This window comes from Cherax quadricarinatus, chromosome 32, assembly GCF_038502225.1.
Source record: "Cherax quadricarinatus isolate ZL_2023a chromosome 32, ASM3850222v1, whole genome shotgun sequence".
Classification (NCBI taxonomy): Eukaryota; Metazoa; Arthropoda; class Malacostraca; order Decapoda; family Parastacidae; genus Cherax; species Cherax quadricarinatus.
This window is the reverse complement of record NC_091323.1, coordinates 16,802,984-16,815,633: the sequence shown is the minus strand read 5'-3', so window position 1 is coordinate 16,815,633 and position 12,650 is coordinate 16,802,984. Positions and strand designations below refer to the sequence as shown.

Here is a 12,650-nt window from a genome sequence, read left to right as displayed (position 1 = left end):
TCGTATTAGGGACAACAATATGAAGGAATATATGTTCCTTGTGTTTATAAAGTTAACCAGCAGTGAAGTTAGGTTGGTAACTTTATTAGTAACCACATACTCATGCAGTGGGCGGTAGTCTCTATACAGAGGCACATAACGGGCTCAGGAACTGTTCTCCAACATTCTCTGTTGGTTAAACAAATTACGGTAGTAATGACCTATCTGCAAAAATTAATTACCAGTAACAATAGTAATTCATCGATTAGAAAGTTAATGAATTCACCGACAAACATCACAGCTGGACACATTCATTACAGACACACTGGTTGACGGTGCTGCGGCGTGAGTACCAGTGAAGTGTTCACCTCTTCTCAGTCTGCCACTTGCATACAGTACTAGTGGTTCTTAAACAGATTAAATACACATTGTCAGAGCTCTAATATGGACTGAAGATGTACATAAACACAGACTCCAAATAAAAGTTTAAAATGTATATGACCTTTACTTTCACGTTACTCAGCAGAACGTTAAGAAACGGGACTAAGATCTGACCTATTGTATAACTGTAAATATGTAATTACAACACAAACACACATGACAAAGGATCAAGTTAAAACACAGAGGAAAATGAATAACACGTAACCTGTGGAAAATTGCATTTATCTGAATGTATCATTATATACATAACAGTAAGTGAAAAGATAATTATTATTTATCAGTTAGACATGTAGGAATTTGGGACACCTAGGTCGCAAAAAATGTCCCCCTTCGATACCTACCACTGTCATATCCACAAGTTGCTCTGGACCTATTAATTACCAATGAAATATGTATAACCAGGAATATTGGTAAATATATAAAGTTTGTGGACTGTATATTAAAAATAATAAATGGTTATATATATATACACAATTACATAACAGAAGGAAAATATATTTTAATATCACTCACCAATTTGACTGGAGATTAATGTATATCATACTCAGAAAACCTCATTCTAACTAAATCTATGAAAATAATGCTGGCCAGAATTACACACAAATCTAGAGAGCTTATCTGAGGTTCCTGGAGCTGTCTTGTCCAGTCGTCTGATATCTCAAGTTATGCAGGAATGCACATCCACCAATTTCGCCTCCTATTTGAGAGGTGTCAACACAATTTTAACCTCTAGAGCACGAAAAATTCTTCCCATTACACCAACGTTTGTACAAAATTCAAAACCAAGATGGCGAGTCCCTTCTGCCCAGACGCAGGTTTTCCGTTTTCTATGACATAAATATTATTCAATACAGTATGGCCATCTATTTACATATAAATACTGAATTTCTGGAAAATATATACAGTATTTTCCACAGTGCGGCCAGCCGGAGTTCGTTGCTAAACGACTCAAATTGCTCATTTGACAATGGTGGAGGACCTGGGTACATATAGGATCTGGCATCCACACAGTGACATATTACACAAGATTTAATCACCCTTTTTACACTTTGCCATCCTTGTGGAATCCGGAAAGTTTCCCTAATACAATTTAAGGTATCTTGTACCCCACCATGCATTACATTTTTATGGGCATTTAGAACAATTAAATTTGTTAGATGATGAATTTTGGGCAGTAAGATAGGGTGTTTAGCATAATCACCCAATTCAGCATTTTGTAACCTACCTCTGCACCTAATTACATTGTTCTCTAAAAACAGCCCCAATTTCTCTATTATGGAACCTTTCACAATTTTTCTTTCCATCATCAATTTAATCTCATTTCCATAGATTTCTTCTTGTATCCTCTTTATCCAATATTCAAGAGGATGTGAAAACTTATATGAAATATTCATCTTGTTTAGAAATTTAAACACCAACTTAGTTACATTGATTAGTTTGGGTAAAGAAGAATACCTATTTATATCAATGGCTAAGGGAGGACAAACAATTGGAGCGGTGGTCACAGTAATTTCAACAGGAGTAATATACGCCTTTTGTACAGGCCAACTAACTTTATTTACCAACCAGCTCGGTCCTTTAAACCATGATACAGCATTTACAAATTTATCATAAGATAAACCTCGAGACAAGAAATCAGCTGGATTCTCCTCACCAGGTATATGATTAAATGTTAACATATGCTGACCCAAACTATTATACTTCTCTTGCATCTAATTAATTTCAGCGACTCTGTTTTGTACGTACACAATTTTACTGTTTCCATTGTGAATCCATTGTAAGGATACCTCATTATCAGACCAAATTACAGTGTCGCTAATATTTATCTCCTGCAACTTATTTCTTATATAATTAGCTAATTTGACACCTACATAAATGGCTGTTAATTCCAACTGAGGTAAAGTACGTGATTTAATTGGAGACACTTTAGCCTTAGACATAACAAGAGAAATAACATTATTACATTGAAGGTAAGCAACTGCTCCATATGCCAATTTTGAAGCATCACAAAAAATGTGTAGTACATTTTTCCCATTTGGATTTGCCACCTGGCGTGGGAACTCCAACATTGGAATTTTTTCATAATCACCAATTAATTCATCCCACCTGTTAATGAATTCCTCAGGTAGAATTTCATCCCAAGCACATTTAAGTTTCCATGCTTCCTGAATTAATAATTTCCCTCTTATAGTAAGGGGTGACACTAAACCTAGTGGATCAAAACATTTGGAAACTTCAGCAAGCAAAACTCTCTTAGTTAATTTATTGGGCATACTGTAATTATTAGGTTTTAACATTAACAAATCTCTCTCAGTATCCCATGTTAAACCCAATACATTACTACATTTTGGCACTTCATCTCCAGGGTAATCTTTACTTATTTTGTCCTTTAATTTGGACGAATTACTATTCCATTCCCTCAGAGGCATATTTGCACTTTGCATTATTTTATTAGCCTCTCCATAAGTCATTAACAGTTCCTCTTCAGTTGACGTCACACCCAGGAAATTGTCCACATAAAATTGTTTGGTCATTACTTTACTCAATGGACTTTCCATACGTTTAAGGTGTGCATTTATCGTCGCTTGAAGTAGGAACGGACTGGATGTAGCACCAAATAATACACTCCTATAGTGGAAGGTTTTCAGAGGGCTAAGTGGGTCATTAAGATTCTCAGGCCATAAGAAGCGGGTACAATCCCGGTCAGCCTCTTCTAAACCCACTCTTAGGAAAGCTTTACTTATGTCAGCCGTAAAGGCATAATGCTTCACTCTGAAATTTAATAAGATACCTCCTAATTTTTCCGTCAACGACGGACCTGTCATCAAACAGTCATTTAAACTATGTACATTTTTGTTACTCCTGGCACTACAATTAAACACAATTCTCAGAGGAGTGGTCTTAGAATCCTTCTTCACTCCGTGATGGGGCAAATAGTGACCATGAATTTTGGCTTGCTCAGGAGGTACCTCTTCTATAAATTTATTAATTAACTGCTCAGCAATTATATCATTATAGGCAGTTAACAATTCTGGTGTCTTACTCAGTTCGCGGAGCTGAGCCTTTAATTGTCCATATGCCATTCTGTAATTAGTGGGCAATTCTGGATGGTTCAGTCTCCACGGAAGTCGTACCCAGTATTGTCCAGATTCAAATTTTACATCTCTCAGGTATTGCTCCTGAGTAAAAGAATCGTCTGGATTTTCTTCATTTACATTTATTCCAATGCTGTCTAATTCCCACAATTTATGCACTGGCTCAACACCATCCTCTATGGAAGAATTATACTGGGGCACGACTTCATGAGTAAGACACACAGTTATGGTATTTGTAGTTTCCTCTAGTCATGAATTATTATTACGAGGAATCCTACCATACATTACATGGCCTCCAGCAGTCTTCAAAAGGGTGACACCACATTTTTTTACCATACCCTTTACAAAGGAGGCATAATAGTCACTACCTATCAAAATATTTATTGGGCCTACAGAATCGTCACTTACCCCAGAAGGTGCTAAATTTACATTATGTGAAAGTCTTTCTGTAGCTTTACTAAGCCCTACTATAGATATTTTCTCTGGAAGTCTATCTACAATTACTGTATTAACACGTTTTTTCTCATTGCCCAACCTGACAGTTACATGAACAGTGTCATACAATTGAGCCCTTTTATCCGAGAGAAAACCAGATAATTTTAAAGTTGGGGGATCTCCCATCTGTACTTTCATACCATCAAGACATTTACGTTTTATGAAAGTAAGCTGGGATCCCTAGTCCAATAATGCAGTTACAATTTTTTATTTATGCGTTTTTCATCAATTTTTACCTGTAACACAGGTAAGGCTACTTCAGCAAAACCATCATTATTAACATTAGCAGTAATTTTTACATTAGCCACTGTTGTGTCAGGATTGTCAACATTATCATTATTATCAACATTATCATATAGACCTTTACACATGACTATATGGTGTCTTCCTTTGTGACATTGATAACAGAAGTTTAATTTGGCATAACAATCCTTTACATTGTGATTACCCAAACACCTGATACATCTGTCAAGTTCCTCCAATCTTTCAACTTTATCATTCCATGAATTGCATGCATTGCAATTCTTAGAAACATGAGTACCCTTGCAGAAAAGACAATCTCTCTTTTCTTTGACTGGTTTCTTATTAACTGGGCTACTCTTAGGAGGGTACTTATTCTTCTTACCTTGTGGAGAATCATTATTTCTGATTCCTGCTACTTGATATGCATCTATGCAACTCTTTTTAGGAAATGAAATTTGATTATTACCATTGGGATAATTTTTCCCTTTGTGAAACTTGACAGATACCTCAGAGTTATTATGTGTTGCATCTTTAAGATGAGTTAGTTGGCTGGTCTGCAACTGAACAATTAATTCTTGTAGACCTAGTCTTATTTCCTCCAGACCAAAATAACTCTTGTGATACTTGTTCGAGAATCATTCAAGTGTTTTACAGCTTAATTTATTCTGTACTATGGCACTCAGTAACCAGTCTGATTCCTTCAGATTATATTTATTACTTAAAGTTTTGAGAGTGCTCTCCAGTTTAACTCTAAACTGCTGTAAACCTTTGTAAGTGTGATCTGGAGATTTTAAATTAACAATGATATTCACTAGATCCAACCTACTTTGTTCTATATTACCATAAGTGACCTTCAACAAGTCAACTGCTTCCTTGTAAGAGTCATCTACATTGGGAAAGGCTTGTATCAGTATGTGAGTATCTCCTTTTACCTGTCCTTTGAGATAAAATAATTTAGTTACACAGGCTAGGTCACTCCTGTCATGCACAGCTGCTTTAAAAATTGACCAAAATTCCTCCCAATTTTCTCCAGGATTAAACACAGGCAAACACAATTCTGGGAGTTTTGGCAAAGACATATTTGTTGGAGCAGACTGACCAACTGCCTGGTTTACACATTTTAATTTATTCAAAGCCTGACTTTTACAAGAAAGAATCTTTTCTTCTAATTCATAATACTGATTAATCATAAGATCTACTTCAGTCTCATCTACACAGTTTACTAACAAATCTCCTTCATATTTGTTGTAATATAATTTGTATGAATCATATCTATTACCTAAAGCATCTAAATACAATTTTAAATCATCAGTATTCACAGTTTCTTGATTCATTAATTCCAAACATTTATTGTATGCTTTTGTTACATGACCCTTTCTAGCTTGCAGAGATGCTTTCTTTGCTCTATATTCCATATGTTTGTCTTCTATATTAATTTCCTCAATTTCAGCCATGATGCAATGTATTAAATTCAACTTTATTAATAACACTGATTACAACTTACAACATTGATACAACTTACCTTTGAATAAATCCTAGCTACTTGAGCTTAGCAATTACATATAAAAAATTATATAATTTTAAATGTGCATTAATACAAACCTTTAGCCAAACTTGGCTTATCAAAATTAATATTATATAAATTAATAAATCCTTGCCAGAATTTGGCATAGCAAAATTAATATTATACACATTATAAGCTTTAGACACACTTTTCTTATCAATTACAAAATCAATTACAAATCAATTACGAAATGTTACACTGATATAAATCTTGGCCAGAATTGTCTTATCAAATTAATATTATACAAATTAATATAAACTTAGCCAGACTTGACTTATCAAAATTAATATTGTAATAATTATAATCCACTACACATTAAGTAAATTTGTGAATTTAACATCCATCTCCTTCTGTCATTTCACATATAATTATTAAGTAATTAACTAATTAATGACTTCACTAATTACCTCCAGTTCAAGAAGGACCAACGGGCATTTAAATTTGGAAAATTGCATTTATCTGAATGTATCATTATATACATAACAGTAAATGAGAAGATAATTATTATTTATCAGTTAGACAAGTAGGAATTTGGGACACCTAGGTCGCAAAAAATGTCCCCCTTCAATACCTACCACTGTCATATCCACAAGTTGCTCTGGACCTATTAATTACCAATGAAATATGTATAACCAGGAATACTGGTAAATATATAAGTTTTGTGGACTGTATATTAAAAATAATAAATGGTTATATATATACACAATTACATAACAGAAGGAAAATATATTTTAATATCACTCACCAATTTGACTGGAGATTAATGTATATCATACTCAGAAAACCTCACTCTAACTAAATCTATGAAAATAATTCTGGCCAGAATTACACACAAATCTAGAGAGCTTATCTGAGGTTCCTGGAGCTGTCTTGTCCAGTCGTCTGATATCTCAAGTTATGCAGGAATGCACATCCACCAATTTCGCCTCCTATTTGAGAGGTGTCAACACAATTTTAACCTCTAGAGCACGAAAAATTCTTCCCATTACACCAACGTTTGTACAAAATTCAAAACCAAGATGGCGAGTCCCTTCTGCCCAGACGCAGGCTTTCCGTTTTCTATGACATAAATATTATTAAATACAGTATGGCCATCTACTTACATATAAATACTGAATTTCTGGAAAATATATACAGTATTTTCCACATAACCAGCAAATGAGGAAGAGCCAATGATAGGACTGAAGGTTCTTTAAGGGAGGTGCTTCGGGGCTGGTGAAAACTCTTTATCAAAGAAAATGGAGCTGTCTTTTCCTTGGATCGAACCAGATTATTTACCCCACGCTATATGACCCCAATATGTTCAGCACTTACCTTTGAATATGGAATATATAGGTATAGAAGAGTGTAAACCAAGTGGAACTATCAACAATTTAATGGCCATTGACGAAGTGAGGAGACTCTTGATGCAGCTTCAACTAAAGATATCACAACTTAAAGGTATCACTACTACCCAATAAAATATCACCACGAATACTAAGAGAAGGCATTAACATACCGAACAAAACACATAAATATAATTAACAACTCATTAACTACGGGTAAATTCCTTGATAACCAGCTGGTGGAACGTTATTTCATTACTAACTTAGAAGAAAAAAAGAGCAACTCCTTCGTGAACTTCAACTAAGTTCTCTATGGTGTTTGCACCTCGGGTGTCGGAGCCATTTTCAGAGCAGGAATGGCATGAAGCCTAATAATAATTATAATAATGGTATATAATACCGACTAGTACATGAGTAAGACACATGGAGCAGTTATGTATTTTTATTTATTTTTTTGTCCAAACTTATCTCCTGCTCTTTCGGTTTCTTCAGTCGAATACAGAGACCTACGGAAACTACTGAATCTATCTAACTCAGGATACGAACTCTTCTCAAGACTGAGGAACTGTCTCAAAACTACTTCTTCACTACTGACGGACTAATCACGTCATTTTTACCTCGTCCCAGCTTCTGCTGTCTACAACATTCGTCACCTCTGTACTCGAGGGAAGAAGTCTGCAGAACAGGCGATATATTTCGACAATGAAGAAACCCAACTGTTGTATACAGTATGTCTTACTCACATCTGGTGAAGGACGTCCAGCAGCTAGTAAAATTTCGGAATTTTCAACAAGAACAGTCCCTGAGCTGAGTGCAAAGGCCTTAACAAATGACAAAAGAAACTGAACTTAACGAACCTAGATGACAGAAGAACCAGAAACAAAATGGTCACTATATGTACTATCCTCAGGGATAGTGACAGGTAGGGACGGGACGATAACAAAATTTTTTGCCAATACAGATTCTGAATTATAGGCCTATACAGACACAGATATCATTAAAATTAGCCGATACCCACCGATACCGATACTTTGGCAAAGCCATACCGAGAAGAACAAACTTCAAGAAACGAATACAAAGGACACTTGTGACAACGAACTCCACATGCTGTTTCAAGTATTTGTACAGTAACTCACGAAATCAAATCATTGAACACGATTGCAAACAAACCACGGACTGACCTGGAGTTTTACGAGTCACTTGCCATGGGTTCTAACCCCACCCGTACCATGGTTTGTACAACCGAGCCTAGGAAGCCTGGAATCCGTAAACCTGGTCGCTTGTACTCAATAGGTGAGGCCAGGACCTACCTAAGACTTGACTTCAGCGACAAAAATTAGGTGAGTACGCACTTACGTTTAAAACGAAATTGGGGAAACGTAAAGTATACAAACTCTGTAAGGACGAACTTAATACTAATTGAGTATGAGTGTAAGAGTGCAGCAGAGGTGGATGACAACACGCACTACGTGTAACTCATTCTCTTCTAATATGGAAGACATTTTTAAAGTTGTGTTTACTATCACACATGATGTCAACATTTGGTGACGTCACAACAGCTCGACCTGATGCCAACAAAGCAAAGCATTACCTAAGAACTATAGACCAACAGCTCTAACGTCCTACATCATAAAAATCTTTGAAAGAGTACTAAGAAGCATGATTGCTAACCACTTGGATTCCCCAAAACTGCACAATCCAGGGCAACATGGGTTCAGAACGGGTTGCTTTTGTCTCTCGCAACTACTGGATCACTATGATACGGTCTTGGATGCACTGGAAGACAAACAGAATGCAGATGTAATATACACAGGCTTTGCTAAAGCCTTTGACAAGTGCCATCATGGTGTAATAGCATGCAAAATGCGTGCTAAAGGGATAACTGGCAAAGTGGGAAGGTGGATCTTCAACTTTCTAACCAATCGAGTACAAACAGTAGTGGTAAGCAGAGTTAAATAGGAAGCTGCCATAGTGAAAAGCTCTGTTCCACAAAGCACAGGACGCGCACCCATCCTGTTCCTCATCCTCATATCGCTTTGTTTATTCCCTTAGGCTGAACCAATGACGTGGGTCTTAGTGCGGGATTCATCAGCCTCGCTGATGCTATTCCTGCTGATGCTACTGGCTGCTGCTGTTAACACCCAGGATACCATCCAGGATTCCCAGAACCACGAGCTACATGGGCAAGTTCAAGGACAAGGAGAGGAACAGCATATACAAGCACAAGTACATGGACAAGGGCAAGTACAAGAACAGATACAAGAGCAACAAGGACAAGGGCACGTACATGGACAAGAACAAGAACAACAAGGACAAGTTCAGATGGGACAAGGGCAAGAAGAACAAGAACAAGAAAGAGAAAGACAAATCGATGACGAAGCAAAGTACGTGTGGACATTTAATTTGAAATTTTTCATTCTCTCTCTCTCTCTCTCTCTCTCTCTCTCTCTCTCTCTCTCTCTCTCTCTCTCTCTCTCTCTCTCTCTCTCTCTCTCTCTCTCTCTCTCTCAACAATGTACATAAGATGAGGTCACAAGATCTACGCTAGGAATAAGATCAAGTGAGCTTAGGACAAAGGCAATAATAATAATAATAATAATAATAATAATAATAATAATAATAATAATAATAATAATAATAATAATAATAATAATAATAATAATTTTAATTTTTAAATATTACACTATACAGATGATATATGATTAATTGACATTGTTAGCATACTCCATAGAAAGTCCTTAATTATACAGAGGATTTCGGGCAGCCTATTAATGAGCTTATAAGTACTGGACGATGGTCTACAACACAGGACTTACCAAACTCTTCACCTCATCAACATCATCAAGTTTCAGATTATTTATCGAACGTCAAACATTTATGTGAAAATAATTTAATAAATATTACTTTAACTATCACTACTACAAATAATAATAACAAGGTCTTCATAAAGTATGGGTAATGTTTAAATTATGAAAAAATATAAAATTTAACTTACATCTGATGAACGTCAACTGATATTTGGTTGGTGATTGATGAGTTAGTTATAGTGGTAAGTCACCAGGCTCTTCCAGGTTCACTCTGTTCCTCCTGCTTAGTTAGACTTGCCTTTGCATGGCCAGTTACTGTTGGCCTTTGCGGCCAGCAGTAACAGTCTGGTTGATCAGGCCCTTTTCCATCACGAGAACTGATCACGGAATGGACCGCGGGGGCGTTGACCCCTGAAACCCCCCTTCAGGTATATTGCAGGTAACCATGTACGAGCTTGGGAAAGCAAGTTAAAATGGCTCAGCTACTGCACAAAGCCGGGGGTATTTAGCAACAGGTGAGGAAGTACGCTCAGTACAGGAAGTGAACAGGAGGAGCATTACACGTGTGTATATCCTTCCCGGGACATGAGAGAGACAAGGGAAAGGCTGGAAGGTCACAGATACACAATGTAAATCGCACCCCCAGACATTTACTCACGCCCATTTTGACCCGAGCCATTTATTGACTCCTTCGGTAGTACTATTGACCCTTAGGGGTCGATATTGACCAGTTTGGGGAACACTGGTTTACACAAATGATAAAGTTTGCAAATCTTTGGCATTAATTTGAATTCGTTGATTTATGATTGTCAGTTTGGGACTTTTTTTTTAAGACTATTTGTTATAATGTTCGTAGTGGTTATTCCATACGAGTATATTGAAATTAATTAGTGAGAGTGAGAACAATGTGAATGCTAATAAGATATGGATAAACAGGGATGGTGTTGATAAACTAAGCTTTAATAAAATTAGTCTATACAAAAATTACGACTGATGAAGTAGGTGATTTTTTAACTATTTTTTTAATCAGATGTCAGGCTCGAAACTTTTTGCATTTTTTAAGGGGGTTCCAACTTTTAGGCCTTTTATGGAGTTTTTAGGTAGGTTGATAGGACTTGTGGGATACTAAAATTGGGTACTGAGGTAATCATAGACAAATCGCAGTTCTTAAGTTATTGTATATTGTAAATATTAGTATAATCGACTATGTATAGCAGCAGGGCCGCAAGGCGCTGCACCTGCTTGTATCCACTTATATACGTAAGCATGTTTCAGCAGGAAGCAGGAGGAGAGTCACAAAGATGTGCACTTGGCCGAGCATCTACAGAGTGAAGGTCACCTCAACCTGGAGAGCATGTCAACACCTGAGAAACGCTACCACCTCTTCCTGGCTCACGACTATGACGACGACTACCTGCTGGACGGCATCGAACTAATCCAGTCACTGGTCCATGGTGAGGGAGCACCTGGGGACTCCTTATCTGTTGACTTCCAGCTTGTATGAAATCCTATTAGTAAGGACACATCACTTTTGAGATTAAAATACTGAATAACATTCAAATGAGATTATATTTTTTAGGCTCATTTATAACCAATATAATTAAAATAGATGAGAACTGTGCGACACTATCCAGCTGAGTCTTCACCAATGATACATATTGTAGTGTATCCTAAGGATACACTACTGTGAGGCCTTATGACACATACTTTTTAACGTGAAACCAAGTAATACTGCATGTTAGCTTTTATTATGAACACTTACGAATTATTCATATTTTTGCTTCAGTCCAAATTATCGTAAACCTTATTAGCGCGTTAGTAATTCTCTTCTGAGTGATTTGCTCATTTCATTCCTTCACAGTTTATCTATAAATTGATTTAACGAATTGTAGCTACTCTTTCCATCTTGTGATTAAACATGATTACCAGCCATTGTTCAGGCGCTGCACGACACGTACAGATTTAGAACTTTCCCATGAATATAATAATGTTAGTTATTACCTATGTTGCGACATTAATTCCTTGTTTTTATCTATGTTGTGTGGTGGGCAGGACGAGCTAGGCTGCCCCTCACAGAAGAGGAACTCTCAGCCAAGATAGATCACCTTCTCCAGCAGTTTGATGGTGACCAGGACGGTAAGCTGTCCTTCCCTGAATACATGAAATCCTTCATCTGACATCGCCTCTCCTGACTTCTCTGAGGTCTGACTTCACCTCTCCTGACTTCTCCGAGGCCTGACCTCACTTGTTCCGCTATCCACGATGACTATTTTTTTTTCTTTTTTTTTTTTTCTTTTTTTTTTTTTGCAAGAAAACAAATCTCTCTCTTTATAGCACTTTGTTTTGACAGTATACGGACGTATTTGAGAGAGAGAAAGATAAACTTGTGTGCCAATAAAATACCTAGTTTTTATTAATATTTTAATTACCTGTACTCACATTTCTTCCAAAATGATGTTTTCTTCGCTGGAAGAGATAATACATAACACAGACACAGACACATGCAAGTGACACACTTGCTTCCAGGTTGAGTAAACACGACGTAGTTAGATTACTAAGCTAATTTATTAGCTTTATTTTGCATCGCAGCGCTGTATGACCCTAGTGGGTTTAGCGCTTAGTTTTAATTGTAATAATTTATTTTGTATCCCATAGTCATCCTGTGGGGGAAGTCAAAAAATTACACAGGCACAAGATGGGT

General features: G+C 36.6%; 1 protein-coding gene across 3 annotated transcripts in view; it reads left to right on the top strand.

The window, feature by feature from the left end:
- The window catches only part of LOC138853527 (lymphotoxin beta receptor inhibitor-like), a 12,526-nt gene extending 164 nt beyond the window's left edge, over nucleotides 1–12,362 (top strand). The window contains exons 2-4 of one of the 3 annotated variants that reach the window (XM_070090741.1): nucleotides 9,195–9,526; nucleotides 11,228–11,403; nucleotides 12,002–12,362. In XM_070090741.1, coding sequence (XP_069946842.1) covers nucleotides 9,204–9,526; nucleotides 11,228–11,403; nucleotides 12,002–12,126 — 624 coding nt within the window. In that variant the 5' untranslated portion in view covers nucleotides 9,195–9,203 and the 3' untranslated portion in view covers nucleotides 12,127–12,362. Of the gene's footprint in view, nucleotides 1–9,194; nucleotides 9,527–11,224; nucleotides 11,464–12,001 lie in introns of all 3 variants that reach the window. The other 2 variants (XM_070090740.1, XM_070090742.1) reach the window with 2 other exon arrangements.
- The last annotated feature ends 288 nt before the right edge of the window (nucleotides 12,363–12,650 follow it).